Source organism: Hypomesus transpacificus, chromosome 10 (assembly GCF_021917145.1).
Source record: "Hypomesus transpacificus isolate Combined female chromosome 10, fHypTra1, whole genome shotgun sequence".
Lineage (NCBI taxonomy): Eukaryota > Metazoa > Chordata > Actinopteri > Osmeriformes > Osmeridae > Hypomesus > Hypomesus transpacificus.
Window position 1 is genome coordinate 2,980,495 of NC_061069.1, and position 18,637 is coordinate 2,999,131.

The window sequence follows — 18,637 nt, forward strand, 5'->3', positions numbered from 1 at the left end:
CCCTCTGTACCTCTCCCTGTCTTTCTCCCCATGCTGCATCATTTCTGCCTCTCCCACTCTGATGATGCGGATGCTGATGTCATCACTGCCTCCCAGCATCCCTTGGCTCTGCCTCCTCAGCCATTTTGCACTAGACTGTGGGGCGTTCTCACAGCGCAGCTCCTGCATCCATAAATCCATCTCTCTACCCATCTGCTCCCCCCCCCCTCCTCCTCCTACTTCCTCCTCGTTCCAGCACAGCACAGCCTGACGGACTGACGCACCACTGTGTACCAGGCCGTGCTCGCCCACCCAACCCTACACTGACTAGGGTAGCGCTCTCTCTCTATTGCCTTGGGTGGATTCTCCATGAATGGATACACTAAGGGAGGCTGTTAGCTGATCAAGGAGAGGAACAAAAAAACAGAGGGCAGAGGAAGACGGAGGAACCCTCTGCGGTCGTCGAGGAAGTGGTGGTGGTTAGGTAAGAAGAGCTATCCTTTTCTAAGATGTTCTGTTCTATGGCGCAGACACACCAGGGGAGGTGTTCCTTGGGTTTATGTCTTGAGGGGGTATATGGATGGCCATCTTGTGGCCCTTCTTCATATCAGGGTGGTAAACAAGGATCTCAACAGAATACTGCGACATGCCCATGAGGTTGGGTTTGTAATCCATGTAACCCAGTCATTAAGGTATATATAGAGTTATACATTATTTCTAATTGCCGTTGTGATAGCCAATGTAGTCTACGAATAGTAGGCCTACTGATTGTCATTTGTTATCTGGACAAACAAATTGTACCTGTCAAGAAGAGAACAGCAATAAATAAATGGTACGACTTCAATGACGTTTAGTCCAGCCTAGTTGATGAAATTGAGAGGGCCTATATCACCGATAGCGCAGTGTTTTTTGAGGTGCGGCAGCGCAAAATGGAGGTGACAATATTTACATCGGGCTGTTAGGTTCCTAATGTAAAGATAAACTAGTCTTCCATAACAATATGCAATTCTGTTATTCATATAAATTGTGCCATGTAAACATTTGCACCCCATATTAATTTGTCTGGATATTGTGGCTGATAAGATATTTAAAAAAAATCGCGTGAATGAATGGTCAGGGAAGAATCGCGGAGACGGGTTGTTGCCGTTATTGCAACAGTGATTTGATGAAAACGCAGGAATAATTTTGTTGACGCCTCGATGTAGGTCATCAGTAAACATTCTAAATACAAGTAATCTGTATTTACGCACGACAGGTGCGTTCGAGCAGATAGAATCGGAATATTAACTGCAGCTCTATAACGGGAATGTATAAACAAGGGATGCTACCCACTGTCCAAGATATCATTCGATGTCACCCAACCTTATACGTACTAAGCAGCCATTTTAGGCAGTTTTATAATCATGATTCTCATATTGTTGGCTTTAACACTACAATGTTGTCTTTCTTTTTGATGATGATTTACATGTCTGATGATGTGTTTGGTTAATAATCGGTTGATTCATCAGACAGACTGTAGTACCGCAGTAGCCCAAATGGAGCGTAACAATTCATATGAAACACTAGTGATTTGGTTATATTTAGCGTCTAAAGCAGTCCTCTTCACAATATGAAGGCTATTTTGCAGTTGTCGAGAAGAAGAGATAGACGTCCTACTACCTTTTTTTTTAGGCAAGTTGCCGATATGAGTTGATGGAAGTGGCAGGCTATTCAAAACCTTTTAACATAATCTGACATTTAGCAACACCATCTTTTCAAATCACACAATGCCATCTCTATCCACAGGTGTCAGGACTGCCTGGCGACAAGCCCACCCTCCTGACAGGTCTGTCCCCGGCGAGGTTTACGTCCCCACTCACAGGCAGCATGGCGGGAGCCTCGGTAAAGGTGGCGGTGAGGGTCCGACCCTTTAATTCTCGAGAAACTGGGAAGGACAGCAAGTGCATCATACAGATGTCAGGGAACACTACAAGTGAGTATCATGACAGGATAGGCTTTTTGCTTCAAGTTGAACTGGTATAGCCGACCCAAGCCTCAGTTTTGGCCTCAAATTCTAATCGTTTATTTGTTGCCTGACAAAAGTCAAAGCGTTGTACCACAGCATCACTTCTAATCACTGGTTATTGGGTCCGTGAATGAATATGAAGCAATACCTTATAATTCTCTATTGTCTTTGTTTGAGTTTAATGAGCAGTAAAAACATGGGGAGTGTTGTTTTCCCACTTCTTTTTTCAAAACATTTCCAGTCTGCTAACCTGAAGCACCGATGTCAACATAAATAATGCATGCTGTTAAATATTTAACACTAGTGTCTGATTGTATAAGGCATAGATGAATGTTGTTTAGTAAGGTTTTGGCCGGTGATCATTCTAGGATCTGTATCTACTGTATCCATGTAGGCTATTACATATTTTATTAATGAAGGCTTTTGACACTTATAGTTGTCTGTTTCTTCCACCGTATTGCAAATTGGCAGTATTTACATGGATGTTCATATCCATCCAGTTGGTCTTCTCATCAGCCTGGTACATGTGTAAGGGAGTCCGAATGGTGACTCTGCATGGGCCAGGCTGAAGGTGAGGCTACATGCTAGTGGGCAGCCGGGCGTGTGGCATGGTGGCTTGGGCTAAAACAATGGATTCAGTCAGTCCATGGCCAGGCTTGTCTATGTGTGGAGGATGTTGTGACCTCACTAGCGCTCATCTCTCATCACGCAAGCCACAGGGTGCCAAAGGCCTCCTTGTTTATGTGTGGGCTGACACACACGGTCAGCTGATGTGCCATTGGGTGTGTAAATGTGTGTGTGTGTGTCTGCAGTGCACCCATTTGTATGTTTTGCACTCTCTGCTGCACTGTGGCCGGCGGCGCTTTAATGACCTCATTCCCACAGTCTTTAGTAAGCCACAGATTAAGGCCTGGGTATACTTGAATCTTTTATTGGACAACATCAAAATACAACAAGGTCTCTAATTCTCTCTCCCCATCCCATACTGGTGTGGAGACACCCTGCAGCCTCCTTCCACTGGGAACACTGTGTGTCATACAGTGTCTTCCTCAGTAGAGTAGACTGCTGTTTCTCTTTGCTAGATAGTAACATGTAGACTGTGGCTCAGGCAGGCCTCACTGTAGAACCAGGTCGAACAGCTACACTGCATCACTTATTCTGGACACAGCTGCAGCCTCTGGTGTTCAGGTGCCTCTGTGCTCAAGCACACACAGCTTATAAAGGACTGCTCCGTTTCTTTCTAGTGCCTGGCCTCGTTTTAGATTTCACCAGCTCCACAGTTCCCTTAAAATGATGAGAGTGCTGCTACACATTACTAATCTCTACAGCCAGCCAGTGAGCTTCTCCAGTCTGCCACAACACACAGCAGAGAGACATCATAACAAATAGTTCCTAGTTGATTCTCTTATTTACTGCACATATGTAAAAAAATCATTATCTTAATGTGTTTATTTATATTTGGATTTGTTAGATGTTTTTTTACTTGTTATACTGCCCAGAAACAGTAAAGAAACACCATAAAGTGGCATATGGTCACAATTAATAGCAATCGTTAGCCACATGGAAATACCTTACTTGGTGAATATTGTTAGCTTTGATTTGACATTTCTAACCTCAGTTATTTGCTGTGTCCTTTTAGCGATCATAAACCCCAAGCAACCAAAAGAGAACAAAAGTTTCAACTTTGATTACTCCTACTGGTCACACACAACGGTGAGTTTCAGATTATGCATAAACTGAATACATATACAGTAATAAACACTCTCCAAATGACGTTTGAAGTATATGATTTTAGTCAAAATAAAGATCTCAAAACACAATTCCTATTTCTTAACATGCCTGTCGGTCTGTGTGTATGTCTGCTTGTGTGTGTTTTTTAACCATGTGCCTGCCTGTGTGTGTGTGTGTGCTGCCCTCTGACCCTCTGCAGCCGGAGGACATCAACTTTGCGTCCCAGCAGCAGGTGTACAAGGACATCGGGGAGGAGATGCTGCTGCATGCCTTCGAGGGCTACAACGTCTGCATCTTCGCCTACGGCCAGACCGGAGCAGGGAAGAGCTACACCATGATGGGCCGGCAGGAGAAGGACCAGGAGGGGATCATCCCTCTGGTACTTTAAGACTGACAATACGTTGACTTTTGAGTCAAGGAGACCCAATCCATCGATTCATTTTCACTGTGAGTTTGTTGCAAAGAATGTGTGTTCTCTTTCTCTTGCAGATGTGTGAGGATCTCTTCACCAAGTTTAATGACAGCAATACCGACAACAGCACATCCTACTCTGTGGAGGTGAGTTATCCCTCTTGCAGTCTCTAGGGGATTGAGACCTTTAATAATGCATTGATTTCAATTTGAACTTTAAACTGAAGTGAATGCTAATTTTATGCTTGACAACGTGAATCACCTGAGGTTATTTCTCTATATTGGTTCAGATAATATTAAAAAAGCATTTTGATCTGACTGCCAACAGCCAAATAGAGCATTATTTTTATATTATTATTATTATCAGCACGATTATTAAAGAATCAGCATGACATCGATATTAAAGATATCATTGACATTGATATGTAGTGACAAGGATATCCTAAACGTGTTGTGACCTGGTGTCCTCTTGCCCCTCCCCAGGTGAGCTACATGGAGATCTACTGTGAGCGTGTGCGGGACCTGCTCAACCCCAAGAACAAAGGGAACCTGCGTGTGCGAGAGCACCCCCTGATGGGTCCCTACGTGGAGGACCTGTCCAAGCTGGCCGTCACCTCCTACAATGACATTCAGGACCTCATGGACTCTGGCAACAAGGCCAGGTAACGGGAGACAGAATGAATGAATTAATTAAAATATTAAAATAATTGATTGAACTATCAAACAAAAGATTAAACAAACAAACGAAGCAATGAACAAACGCCTGACAAAGAATTTAGGTACAGACTAGTTGACGCAGGCAGGACTGACCCGATAGACGGATGGTTGCACGATGGATGAGTGGCCATCCTAAGTCTCTCCTTCTCTCTCCAGGACGGTGGCAGCCACCAACATGAACGAGACCAGCAGCCGTTCTCACGCTGTCTTCAACATCATCTTCACACAGAGGAAACACGACATGGATAGTGAGAACACCACAGAAAAGGTGCAGGCCAAAAAAACTCTAAACTCACAGTCTCATACGTGTGTGTACAAATACTAACATTCCCCAGTATTTGCGTTATTTTCTTCACCTTGTGATGCATGATGATTGTTATCGTAACAGGTCAGCAAAATCAGCCTGGTGGATTTGGCAGGGAGTGAGAGGGCTGATTCAACAGGAGCCAAAGGGACCAGGCTGAAGGTGAGAGGATGACCAGATCAGGGAAGGGGTTTTGTACAACTTCACAAGACCCTGGTTGGAGTTTAGAGGTTGTTCTCATCGTCTGTTGTGGGAACCTAACTTTCCACATTGACCATTGCCCTCAATCTTCCTTTTCAGGAGGGAGCAAATATCAACAAGTCCCTCACCACGCTGGGAAAAGTCATCTCTGCTTTAGCCGAAGTGGTGAGAACCTTCCTAATTTCTACCGTTTAGGATGAAGTGACTTGCTGTCAACTGGTAAAAGATTCTAACTTCAGCAGTGTTACATATTTTAAATTCTGTCTTATTTTTCCTTTTTACAGGACTCGGCACCCAATAAGGTACATTATTTCATCCATTTTTGATTCCTATTTCAACACATGGTGTTGAAATAGGAAGGTTTTTCAACACCACTTGTTGAAAGGTTTGAAGAAAGCGACAATGCTTTGCTCACGAGGTAACCTTTGTGTTATTGTGAACAGAACAAGAAGAAGAAGAAAGTGGAAAACCATATCCCTTACAGAGACTCGGTTCTAACCTGGCTACTGAGGGAGAACCTAGGTATGTGCTCTCTCAACTTCCTCTCCATAGGGAATTCCTGAAGAGTTTCCTCTTGGAATGATCCTATCTTATCAGCTCACATTTCCGCTTCCCTTTACAACTGTTCTTACATTCTTTGATAGGAGGGAACTCTCGCACAGCCATGGTCGCTGCCCTGAGCCCAGCTGACATCAACTATGACGAGACCCTGAGCACCCTCAGGTAAACGTTGTATAAAAGATCTGCTAGGAGAATGACTATAAACATAAAAGTAAGCCAAAAGGGAGATATTTTAGGAGCCACAAAATATCACAAAGATTCGAAAGTTCATGGTGAACATGGAGCAAGAAGCAAAAGATTCTCGAGCGTATGTTTGACGTTCCAATGTCTCCCTGCACGGCCCTGGATCCGCCCAGGTATGCTGACCGTGCGAAGCAGATCCGCTGTAACGCCGTCATCAACGAGGACCCCAACAATCGTCTGGTGCGTGAGCTGAAGGAGGAAGTGTCTCGCCTCAAGGACCTCCTCTACTCCCAGGGCCTGGGAGACATCATAGAGAGTGAGTGCCTACACGCAAGGAGAGCCAACACACACTCTAGTGCACACACACTCACACACACACTCACATGCTCCAAAGCTTGTGCTCCGCGCACACACGTACCACGCACCAAAGAAAGACAATCTACGCAGGTACGTGCGTGAGCATATCTCACACACCTTTCTCTTTCCTCTCTTCTCTTAGCATATCCGGGTCCTGGTCCTGTGATAACGGGTTTGAAATGTGTGTATAAATCTGACAGCCCTGTCTTTTGCAGCTAACAGAATGAAGCTTAACACAATTCCACAGTAGAGTCCTAATTCCCCATAGTGAGTTTTAGTCTCCAGAGGTCCATATAATCATAAAAGGTTTACATAGAGCTAGCTTGTGCAGTTGACTGTGAAGGGATGTCATTATCCTTCCTCAAAGATTAATGTCTTTGTTTTTCTGTTAAGAACTATTTGAACGAGCAACGTTTTTTGGGGGAGATTATACATTGGTTGTTTCTGTACTAATCACAGACATTTATATACTGTATAAGAAAAAAGCTAGCTCATGTTTATGACATCATCGGTGGTTGTCATCTCAGTGTGTTTTGTCAAGACTATTCTACTCAAAGTAAGAAGTTACAAGCCAAAATAGCAGACATGGCTTCGAATGAGTCTCTTTCATCTGCCAGTGCTTTATAATATCACGACCAGATGAAGTGCGAGCGAACGAGTATGACTCAGCTTCCCATAGTCTGTGATTCTACTGTGGAGGAGCTGTGCGTCTGACTCTTCATGGGGTGGCTGGCATGGACTAGCTGGCTAGCTACGCTGCTTCCTAGGCCTGTTGCCTAGCATCCCTTCCTAATGTCCCTCCCCTTTAGCTCTTACAGCTTTGGATGATGCTGCTAGTTGGCCTCAGGCCCAAAAGACAGACCACTGTTGATTGGCTTGAGAGTAATGTGCTGGATTACCTTTGCTACCAGCCACACATAACATTGCTTTCTTGAGCTGGTCATAATGGATGTACATTGCATTTGAATGTCTGACTAACTGACAGTCTTCATGGCTCTGCGTGTCCCATCAGTTTGAGTTGCTCTTTTTGCTCTGTCTGCTAAGGCTTTGGTAAGCATCTTCCTGCTTCTACGATCCATTTTTTGAGCTTTCTCTTCTTCTTTTTTTGTACTCCCTGTGTTCCCTCTTCTCCTTATATCCGTCTCTCTGCGTTTTTTCTCTCCACCCCCAATGTCTCTCCTCACTTCCCTGCCGTTTGCCCCCCCCCCCTTCTCTCTCTCTCCCACACACGCCTCTCTCTCTGGCAGACTTGTGCGATTACAAGAACTTTGTCAATAATCGCCAGGCTGTCAATCAAAGGGGTGATCTCTCCACAGTGAACCATGCCATGACGGGGATGAGTCCCTCCCCCTCTCTCTCCGCCCTGTCCAGCCGCGCAGCCTCCATCAGCAACCTGCACGACCGCATCTTCAGCCCTGCCAGCGAGGAGGCCATCGAGAGGCTCAAGGTAGGAGAGGAGGGGCGGAGAGAGAGCGGGATGGAAGAGAGGGGTGGGGGAGGGGGCGTAAGTCTGTCAGGTGATCAGTTCGTGTGTCAGTCTGTCAGTCAGTCAGTAGGTCAGTCCATGTTCATCTAGAACGAAATCTTCATAACAAGAGAGATGATTTAAGATCCACGGCCACCATTAACCATAACCACTTACCTCCAGGAAACAGAGAAGATTATTGCTGAGCTCAATGAGACCTGGGAGGAGAAGCTGCGCAGGACTGAAGCTATCCGCATGGAGAGGTTGGTGTTGGCGTATGGTGTCAATGGTCCCTTCCATTTCAGTCTCAAAAAGGACTAGGACAGATACAGTATACAGAGGAAGATCCGAGACTAGGGCAGAACTAGTAGCTTTAACAGTCTCTAACCGACCTATTATCTGGAACAGGCTGGTATTTCTAAGAGGCCTCGTATCTAACAGTGTCTGTGTGCTCTGTGTAGGGAGGCTCTGCTGGCTGAAATGGGCGTGGCCATGCGGGAGGACGGAGGCACAGTCGGTGTCTTCTCCCCTAAGAAGGTCAGAGCCCTCAAAAGCACTCCCCTTAGCCACCCTCGTGACAGCTGTTCACCATTTGACCAAACGGACACGGGTGATATCTGGATTTCATTTCAAGCAGAGTCCTCTTTGTTTCAGACCCCCCACCTGGTGAACCTGAACGAGGATCCTCTGATGTCAGAGTGTCTGTTGTACTACATCAAAGATGGCATCACCAAGTAAGAAAATCCATGTAATGCATCATAGTGCCTCAAATCGGCTAATACAAATAGGTATGGCCAAAGGTATAGCCTTTAGCCATGTAGCATAGGCGACGTAACAGTCATACAGTGGTGAAAGGCTTGCTCTCTCTCTCTCGTGCTTCGTCATGACGTCATCTTCGGTTTTTCCAGGGTTGGCCGAGAGGACGCCAGCAGTCGTCAGGACATCGTACTCAGCGGCCATTTCATCAAGGATGAGCACTGCACTTTCACCAGCACCATAGGGCCAGGGGGGGAAGGTAAGTCCTGGGGGAAAGTGATAACACACATCCAGCAACTGGTCCCCCTTCCCACGTTCCCCGTGTTTTTGCCCACTTCTCTGTGAGTCACCTGGTGTTTGACTTCCTGATTGTCGGTGTGCACCAATAGGAATCGTCACCTTGGAGCCCTGTGAGGGGTCAGAGACCTACGTCAACGGGAAAAGGGTGACCACGCCCACCGTTCTACGATCAGGTCCGTCCCCCGACACTCCCTTCAAGAAAAGAAACATGAAAGGCGTGTTACGCCACGTTATAGATAACCCCTGACCTGACCTATGATCCCCCCTCCTCCTCTCTCTGGCTCTCCAGGGACCCGCATCATCATGGGTAAGAGCCACGTGTTCCGCTTCACCGACCCGGAGCAGGCGCGCCAGGAGCGGGAGAGGACCCCCTGCGCGGAGACCCCTGTGGAGCCGGTGGACTGGGCCTTCGCCCAGAGAGAGCTGCTGGAGAAGCAGGGCATCGACATGAAGCAGGAGATGGAGCAGAGGTACACGCCTGGACACTGCACTGGACATGCTCTCAAGCTCAGTGAGAGCTTGGAGCACTGGAGATGAAATCGTCTGGTGCTATTGTCAAGATCGGCTGAAAAGGTTCACAGTGGAGCGCATATTTTAATGTGTATTCCCCGTGCAGGCTACAAGAGCTGGAGGATCAATACCGCAGAGAGAGGGAGGAAGCCAGCAACCTGCTGGAACAGCAGAGACTGGTGAGAGAGGCCGCCATGTTAGACACTCACAGGAAGCACATGAAAGCACATGAGGTTGTAGATGTGTAGCAAATAGCAGACATGTATTGGTGTTCGTGATGTACAACTGTCTACATGGGGGGTTCATCCCAGGACTATGAGAGTAAACTAGAGGCCCTTCAGAAGCAAGTAGATTCCCGCTACCTCGAGTCTCCAGTGGAGGAAGAGGAACCTGAAGAGGAAGGTGAGCCCGTCTTTCCCAGTAAGCCATTTTAAATTACGCACTACCTTTCAGAAAATACATGAAGGTGACTGAGAATGTCAGACAGTGGATCGTGGCTAAATGAGTAGTGCCAACGACAGAATAGCATTGAGCAGCGACCCCCGTATTCCACAGTGCCCTGGACCACGCGAGAGACAGAGCTGGCCTTGTGGGCGTTCCGTAAGTGGCGTTTCTATCAGTTCACCTCCCTGAGGGACCTGCTCTGGGGCAACGCCATCTTCCTCAAGGAAGCCAACGCCATCAGTGTGGAGCTCAAGAAGAAGGTCAGCTGCCACTGATTGTCTTGTAGGCAAATAGGTTGTTAGATGAGCTTTTCTTTTGATTATGTTCAATCATTTTTCAGTATTACTGCATTTAGATAGCATAATGTAGACTCTATGGACATTTTTAGGGCTGTTCTAAAAACCTAAGGACCGTGTGCTGTACCTAGAAATGACCTAGCACATGGAATCAAATTGGATTTGTCGTAGCAGAAATGTCTCGGGGAAAAACCAATGATTCTCACGTTTGACACCATGAAAACACCACATTTGGCTCAGCAGAAATGCGATTGGTGTCGAACGCAGTAGACATGTCCAGGCCAGGCCCGTCGCTAACGCACTTAGTATCTGCAGGTGCAGTTCCAGTTTGTGCTGCTGACGGACACGCTGTACTCTCCGCTGCCCCCGGACCTCCTGCCCCCCAGCGTGGCCAAGGAGAGGGAGAGGCGGTCCTTCCCCCGCACCATCGTAGCTGTGGAGGTCCAGGATCAGAAGAACGGGGCCACACACTACTGGACCCTGGAGAAACTCAGGTAGGTCTGCCTGCGTCTGGATGACCACGTTGAATTCATATGGTTCATTGGCCCAATCAGTGGAAATACTTTACCATCACACCATGAAAGTGCTTCGCTGGGAATGTGCTTCGCTATTTAACACTGAACCCAGTGAAGTTGTTAGTTTGTAAAAACAGCAGTTAAGCAGTACGAAGCAGTAACCCAGTGGCACCTTTCGTCCAGGAGGTAAGGTTTCTAATGACAATTAGCAGTTTCCTGTGGCTCTGTAGGCTTCTCTCATCTCTCTCTCTCTGTAGCTTCCTGTCATCACCGTGTGTTATGGTGCGTTACTGCCCCCTGCAGGCAGAGGCTGGACTTGATGAGGGAGATGTACGACCGAGCAGCCGAGGTGCCCAGCAGTGCGGTGGACGACTGTGACCACGCCCTGACCGGAGGAGACCCCTTCTACGACCGCTTCCCATGGTTCCGTCTGGTGGGCAGGTAAGGCCCGGGCCCTCCTTCCATGCACCGCTCACAGTCAAAAGAAACGAAACCAGAGACTAGAACTAAGCCTTTTTTAGGACAGTACATTTAAATGAACGGGATTCTGACTCTGCCCGTTCTCTTATCCACCAGGGCGTTTGTGTACCTGAGCAACCTGCTGTACCCTGTCCCCCTGGTGCACCGCGTAGCCATCGTCAGTGAGAAGGGAGAGGTGAAGGGCTTCCTTCGCGTGGCGGTGCAGGCCATCTCAGGTACTGCAGGTCTGGGTGGATGTAGACATGTGCTGTGGTGAGGTGGATGAGGCGTTCTCCATGTTGTTGGATGAAGGGGGATTGAACGTGGAACCCCTCCTCTCTCCTCAGCTGACGAGGAGGCACCAGACTATGGCTCGGGGGTGAGGCAGTCTGGCACTGCCAAGATCTCCTTTGAAGACCAGCAGTTTGAGAAGGTACCAGAGTGGAACTGTTTTGAACTGGGTTGCAGTTCAATGAAAACACTGAAATAACCATTTGATTAAATACAAATTGTAGAAAACTGTAGAGATTCCGAGTATGTGGAAAGGATTCAAAAATGTGGTCAATTGCATGGGATATGATGGATATGTTGCACAAAATGGAGGTTTTTCCACGCAGCTCACGCCAGTGTGTTGAGGTGTGGTGTATTTCCTGGTCAGTTTCAGACGGAGTCATGTCCAGGTGTTATGTCCCACTCTAACGCCTCCCAGGAGGAGCTCCGCATCGTGGAGGGGGAGGGCCAGAACTCTGAGATAGGAGTGTCTGCTGACGAGGTCAACAACAACACTTGTGCAGGTAAGGATCAAGCCCTGGTCTACATCCCATCAACAGTACTTGGATGGAGAGAGATCTATGTTATCTGACCTGTGGGTGTGTGTGTGTGTGGTCCAGCCACTCCAGAGCCCCCCAGCAGCCCTCTGAAGGGGGTCTTGGGCCCGGGTCTGGACCTCCCCTTGGAGCTCTGCCAGGAGAAGGCTCTGTCCCACCTGAGGATCGGCAGCACCTTCACCTTCAGGGTCACCGTGCTGCAGGCGTCCAGCATCTCCGCCGAATACGCAGACATCTTCTGTCAGTTCAAGTCAGTCCACACGGCCTATTCCTTCTTACTTTACCTTTATTTCAACTTTAGCTCAATGTCCGTGAGCTATTGGGAGTGAGATATGGAAGATATGGAAAGGAAGTGTTTTCATGTCTTGTAGAGGCACTGATAGTCACAGTCATTGTTATGGTTTGGCTTCCTGCAGCTTCATCCACCGTCATGACGAGGCGTTCTCCACTGAACCCCTGAAGAACACAGGCAGAGGACCTCCACTTGGCTTCTATCATGTCCAGAATGTAAGCACTTCGTGCAGTGGAACGAAGACGGCAACATTCGTGGCCTTTTTTTGATCACTGTTCAACTGCAGACGTTTGACTATCATACCAAAAGTTTGACTACCATGCCTTATGATATTGTTTGTTTTGTCGCCGTGTTAGATCACAGTGGAAGTCACCAAGTCGTTCGTGGAGTACATCAAGACTCAACCTATCGTCTTTGAGGTGTTCGGCCACTACCAGAAACAGCCTTTCCCGCCCCTCTGCAAAGATCTCATCAGGTTAGGAGACCTAAAACCTTCCTTGTCAACCTTAATCATGCTCGATCATCTCCTTGTTTCTAAGCTTTCATTTGTTACGACCCATGGGACTGTATCAAGTTGAACACAGGTCTATTCTTTCAGTCCCCTTCGACCTTCAAGAAGGCAGTTCCCCAGGGTCATGCCCTTGTCCAAACCAGGTGAGCGTTTCTTTATGACAGCATCCTGGGCTGTTTCCTGCCCTTGATGCTGGCTAGGCCCTGAGACTGTTGTCCCTGCTCCTCTGTCCTAGTGCCGGCCACCAAGCTGAACACCCTGACTCGCTCCACTGCCGGACCGTGTCACTCCAAATATGACCTCATGGCCTTCTTCGAGATCTGTGAGCTGGAGGCCAACGGAGAGTAAGTTACTACTACTGCTAACACCTCCCTTTATACGTTACCCCTCAAACCTCTTTCTTCTAAACTCTGAATGCCATTCAAACCAATTTCAAGGTGACCAAAGACCAAAATAGATCTTTTAGCTGTGGTTTTCCCTGCTCTTTCCCTGCGCCCACTCATTGATTGTGAGGGATCCAAAATATCTCATTATATCAAGGACATGTGTCTGTGCGTGTTCTCTACAGCTACATCCCTGCCGTGGTGGACCACCGAGGAGGCATGCCCTGCCACGGAACCTTCCTGCTCCACCAGGTCAGCCCTGCCCACCCACCTGGAGCTCTGACACGTGACACAGCACAAAGGTCTCCTCCCGTGTGATGTTCACATCCTGTTTGGTGGTGTCCTCTCCACAGGGAATCCAAAGGAGGATCACGGTTACCATAGCGCACGAAACAGGAAATGATGTCGAGTGGAAGGAGGTTAAGGAGCTGGTGGTCGGTGAGTGTGGAGGAGGACCGGGGTTGGGAGCTACTTGTGCATTAAATACCGTTCCTGAATGGGAGCCTTTGTCATCCAAACATGATGTCGCCATAACAACGATTGTTTACCCTGTGACAGGACGGATCCGCAACACCCCAGAGGCGGACGAGACAATCATCGATCCCAACATCCTGTCTCTCAACATCCTGTCTGCTGGCTATATCTGGCCCTCGCACGACGACAAGTACGTTGCCTCTCTCTCTCTCTCTCTCTCTCTCTCTCTCTCTCTCTCTCTCTCTCTCTCTCTCTCTCTCTCTCTCTCTCTCTCTCTCTCTCTCTCTCCTCTCTCTCTCTCTCTCTCTCTCTCTCTCTCCGTTTCCTCCACAGCTCCATTCTATGAGGAGTCGTGGTCGTTCTTCTTTCACATTTGCGATAAATAGCTTGACTTATCCAGCTTTTCGCTTAGTCAATGTTGCGAAATCCACCCCTCCCTCCACCCCTCCCTCACCCCTGCCATAATTATGTCCTCTATTCTCTCGCCTTTTTAACTCATAACCTCTTGCTTCTCTCTCTTTATCCTTTGCCTGTGACAGTGTTTCCCTGGGAGATGACCATAGGTATAATACTGCCCTTATTTCTATAGCTCCAACTACTTCTGTCAGCTCTTTTGACTGTTTTCACAACTGCTTTCTTTCTCCTTTACACCCACCCACACCTAGACAGGCACAGGGTGACTGTTTCTCGACTCTCCCCCGCAGGACGTTCTACCGGTTTGAGGCAGCGTGGGACAGCTCCATGCACAACTCCCTCCTCCTGAACCGCGTGACTCCCTACGGAGAGAAGATCTACATCACCCTCTCGGCATACCTGGAGGTAAAACACCACACACGCCGCCAGGGGCCTGAACACCATCGCTGCAGGTCTCTCGTAAGACCGTCGCAGCTTGCGCCAGCGTCATTTGTGCCAGGTCACGGTGTTGAGGCTTGTGAAGAGGTGTCAGAATGAGGGCTCTCACGCTCGGGAGCCGTTCTGCTCTCTTGCAGATGGAGAACTGTACTCAGCCCACGGTGATCACCAAGGACTTCTGCATGGTGTTCTACTCCCGGGACGCCAAGCTGCCCGCCTCCCGCTCCATCAGGAACCTGTTCAGCACGGGCTGCCTGAGGCCCTCTGAGAGGTAGCCTCAGCTGTGGAACCCTGTCCACAGCTCACCCTCTGGTCGGGCACACGTTACGCCTGACCAGCCCCTGTAGTGGCTAGGCTCTGCGTAAACACATCAGCTCCATCTTTAAACAACACCAGTCCGACCGGACTGAAATGTTTGACTTGCCCTCTTCTCTCCTCAGTAACCGTGTGACTGGAGTGTATGAAGTCAGTCTCTGCCACGTGGCTGACAACGGAAGTCCAGGTGAGAGCTGCTGTTCGGCGGTGGGGTTGAGCTAAGACACGGAACATGCGTCGAGGCTGTGTTCAACTCGCCCTGTGTCCACCCTGTCCCCCCCCCCCCCCAGGCATGCAGCGGCGACGCAGGCGCGTGCTGGACACCTCGGTGGCGTACGTCCGCGGAGAGGAGAACCTTGCGGGCTGGAGGCCGCGCAGCGACAGCCTCATCCTGGACCACCAGTGGGAGTTGGAGAAGCTCAGCTTACTGCAGGAGGTAAGGGGTCCGATTGGTGGGTCCGCATTGGGGGTGGGGTGAGACAGGCTGGTTCCAATCACGTTTTGATACTAATTAGTGGCAAAGAAGAGGTGCCAGCATTATATTTGGGGTGTCTCATCCATTCTTTGTGTGTGTGTGTGTGTGTTTGTGTGTGTGTGTGTGTTTGCTCAGGTTGAGAAGACCAGACACTACCTGCTCCTGAGGGAGAAACTGGAGGCCACCTTGCAGGCCGGACAGGATGTGTTGTGTAAGAGCAATGACATCAGCGACTTTGCCAAGAGCCCAGTCCTCAGCCACAGCCCTGGGGGCATCCCCCCCCTGGAGAGCCCCAGCCAGAGGCAGAGAGAGCTGGCTGCCAAGGTGACTACCGGTCCCTGGATCCTCCTAGGCCCAACGCATACCCTCCAAGTCATGTCATCGATACATCTTCAATTGCGCAACGCCTCGCGATTGTACTTGTACTTGCATGGGATGGATTTGAGATTTTTCACCTGATTGGCTTGTTTGTTCTCCCCCCCCCACCTCTCCTCCTGTGCCAGTGTCTGCGGCTGCTCATGCACACCTTCAACAGGGAGTACAGCCAGGTGAGCAGCAGTGCCAGTGAGAGCAAGGTGAGCCCCAGCCCAGCCCCTTATGAATGCCCCCTCTAACTCACTTCCACTCAGCCTGTCCCGCCTCACAAGACCCCCCCCCCCCCCCCCCCCCCGGACCCCCGTAGGCCAAAGCCCATTTTATTCTCATCGCAATTCGGCTCCCCTTCATTCAGTCATTCCTTTCATTTCTCCTGGCCGAGGATCATCTATCTTTGCCCCCCCCCCCTCCCTCCCCCCTTCCCCGGCCCTCCCCTACCAACATGCCCCCTCATCAGCCACACCTTTGTGTTATCCTTAGGAACTCAAATTGGGATTCACCTCGTCACCCTACTCTGCTCATCTTGCCCACCTTCCTCTTATTTTGTTGCCCTTCCTGCCTTCTTACCCGCCCGTCCCCCACCCCTCTAGCCCCTCCACCCCTCTAGCCCCTCCACCCCTCTAGCCCCCCTCCCTTCTCCTCTAGAGTATGGCAGGCTTCTCTTTTTCTAACATTACTACGGCATGTTCGATTGGTGAACGAAAGCAAGGGGCGCTCTGTTACCTTCGGGTTTATTGTTGTTGTCTGGAATTAGCATTCTACTTTGCCGTTCCTCAAAATAAGATGCAGAAGAACCACTGACTTACAGAAAATGTTCTCAATGTATGTGCGTGTTTGTGTTTGTGTTTGTGTTTGTGTTTGTGTTTGTGTTTGCCTACGTGTTGACGTGTGTTTCTGTGTGTCTGTTTTTGTTTGTTCTTGTGTCTCCGTGAATTTGTTTGTGTTTCTACGCCTGCACGTGCGTTTGTTTCGTATGTCTTTGCATGTCTCTGTGTGTGTGTGGGTCTGTCTGTGTGTGTATCTGTGCGTTTGTGTGCGCGCGTGTTTTTCAGCTGTCTGAGATGTCAGCGTCGCTGATGAGGGAATCCTCCTCCTCCGGACTGAGCACGCTCACTCCATCCTCTACTTGTCCCTCATTGGTCGAAGGACACTATGACATCAGGTTGGTGTTACTTCCCCCTTTCCCCCACCCCAAATAGTCCTGTTCATCCAAATCATAAAGTCTGTGATGCCATGAGACAGTCAGGTCCAAAGTGTTGTGAGCGTAGTGAAGATGGTGAGAGTGGTTGTGTGTGGTACCCAGACACACGGAGCCCGGCTCAGGAGCGTCCACCCCAGACCTGGACCCCTACAGCCCCGTGGACAGGAAGAGGGCCTCCCGCGGCTGCACCTTCGTCCCCGACATCCAGGAGATCCGCGTCAGGTCAGAGCCCTCCCTCGACCCCACTACGCACTGCATCACGATGGAACAGGAATCTGGGATCAGTAGGAAAATACCCAGAAATGTACAGCTGCTCATGAAATATGATGTATACATCTATATATTTGCAGCACATACAGCGTATCTGCAGCACAAATACACGAGACAAAACGCCTTGAAGATAGTATTTGTGTAAAGAATCTGGGGTGCCTAACACTTCTGCGCAGTCCTGTATATATATTTGACCTTTGACCTGTCCCTGTGTCGTGCGGGCTGTAGTCCCATCGTGTCTAAGAAGGGCTACCTGCACTTCCTGGAGCCGCACACCAGCGGCTGGGTGAAGCGCTACGTGGTGGTGCGCCGGCCCTACGTGTACCTGTACCGCAGCGAGAGGGACAGCGTGGAGAGGGCAGTCATCAACCTGTCCTCCGCCCAGGTGGAATACAGCGAGGACAAGCAGACCCTGCTTCGGGTAATACTCTCCGGAACTACTTTGTTACACCATAACTTCACCGTACAATCGATCAAACAGCACCGCAAATGTGTTTTGGAGCAGTAGGATTCTGGCTGTTAAAGAGGTTTTTGTGTTTGGCGTGGAGATGGTATTGAATGATGAGGATGATTTCAGGGTGGATGTTTGATGTGACTGATATCGTTGTTTGTCAGTGTGTGGATCGTGACGCTTCTTTGTGCCTTAGACTCCAAACACCTTTACCGTGTGCACCGAGCATCGTGGGATACTGCTCCAAGCCAGCAACGACAAGGAGATGCATGATTGGCTGTACGCTTTTAACCCTCTGTTGGCTGGAACCATCAGGTGAGGTGACCTTAGTATACAATATCTCACTGCCCTCATCACCTTGGCAGATCATTGATCTGTTTCCACAAACTCAAACCGCTAACCGACCTTCTCCTCCGCTCCTCAAGGTCTAAGCTCTCCAGAAGAAAGTCGGGCCCGAGGATGTGAGGACTGCACACCCTTGTTGGAAAAGAACAAACAAACACAATCTAAAGGCTTAACTGACCCCAATGACCCCCTAATGTATATAGGTCCCCTACTCTGTCCTCCGCACCCATCCTAGCTCCCCCCCCCCCCCACTCTGCAACCCCCCCGGTAGCCACTTCAGAACCTGCACGGTGTGTCCTGACCCCTCATGCTGTCTCTCCAGTGCCCCAATCCAACTAAGACCCATAGGTACTCATGTAAGACTAACCCAGGACTGGCCCACCCAGTGGGGCTTACCTCTGCTAGGTGTTAGGCCTGGTTGTGATGGTCCTCTGTTATGTGCATGTAGAATTGACAGTTCCCTAGACCAGCGGTCATTGTCAGAAGATAGGTAAAGAAGATAGATAAAGAAGATAGGTAAACGGCAAGACCTTCTTGATAGCAGACTAATCTGACTTGTTGCCATTTCCAATGTCATACATCCCTTTGACCTGTATATGATGCCCAGTCCCCAAACTGTTCATGTATTTCTTATTAACGCTGTAGTCACATGATAAAGATAGTGGTGACATG

At 49.1% G+C, this 18,637-nt stretch overlaps 1 protein-coding gene across 1 annotated transcript; it reads left to right on the forward strand.

The window, feature by feature from the left end:
• Positions 1-127: 127 nt before the first annotated feature.
• On the forward strand, positions 128-18,148 carry kif1ab (kinesin family member 1Ab). Its single transcript, XM_047026928.1, has 49 exons — positions 128-463; positions 1,765-1,951; positions 3,624-3,697; positions 3,915-4,094; positions 4,205-4,273; positions 4,610-4,788; positions 5,000-5,111; positions 5,232-5,309; positions 5,448-5,513; positions 5,633-5,650; positions 5,792-5,870; positions 5,993-6,071; positions 6,266-6,408; positions 6,592-6,630; positions 7,697-7,896; positions 8,098-8,177; positions 8,376-8,451; positions 8,569-8,648; positions 8,823-8,929; positions 9,060-9,143; positions 9,260-9,440; positions 9,587-9,659; positions 9,792-9,882; positions 10,036-10,184; positions 10,536-10,714; positions 11,039-11,176; positions 11,312-11,430; positions 11,542-11,627; positions 11,853-11,988; positions 12,085-12,271; positions 12,438-12,528; positions 12,670-12,788; positions 12,912-12,967; positions 13,060-13,168; positions 13,393-13,459; positions 13,561-13,645; positions 13,766-13,871; positions 14,221-14,244; positions 14,386-14,500; positions 14,671-14,804; positions 14,974-15,035; positions 15,139-15,284; positions 15,459-15,647; positions 15,827-15,898; positions 16,751-16,860; positions 17,002-17,121; positions 17,398-17,590; positions 17,817-17,935; positions 18,046-18,148. The coding sequence occupies exons 2-49, from the start codon at positions 1,846-1,848 to the stop codon at positions 18,083-18,085; spliced, it is 5,145 nt and encodes a 1,714-aa protein (XP_046882884.1). The 5' UTR covers positions 128-463; positions 1,765-1,845; the 3' UTR covers positions 18,086-18,148.
• The last annotated feature ends 489 nt before the right edge of the window (positions 18,149-18,637 follow it).

What these genes read in the sequence shown, in the direction of transcription:
- kif1ab (XM_047026928.1), top strand. Translation starts at nt 1,846, where the DNA reads ATGGCGGGAGCCTCGGTAAAGGTGGCGGTGAGGGTCCGACCCTTTAAT. An exon ending in TGGCCCTCGCACGACGACAA is followed by an intron (nt 13,872 to 14,220) that starts GTACGTTGCCTC and finishes TGCCTGTGACAG; the next exon opens with TGTTTCCCTGGGAGATGACC. An exon ending in GAAGGACACTATGACATCAG is followed by an intron (nt 16,861 to 17,001) that starts GTTGGTGTTACT and finishes TGTGGTACCCAG; the next exon opens with ACACACGGAGCCCGGCTCAG.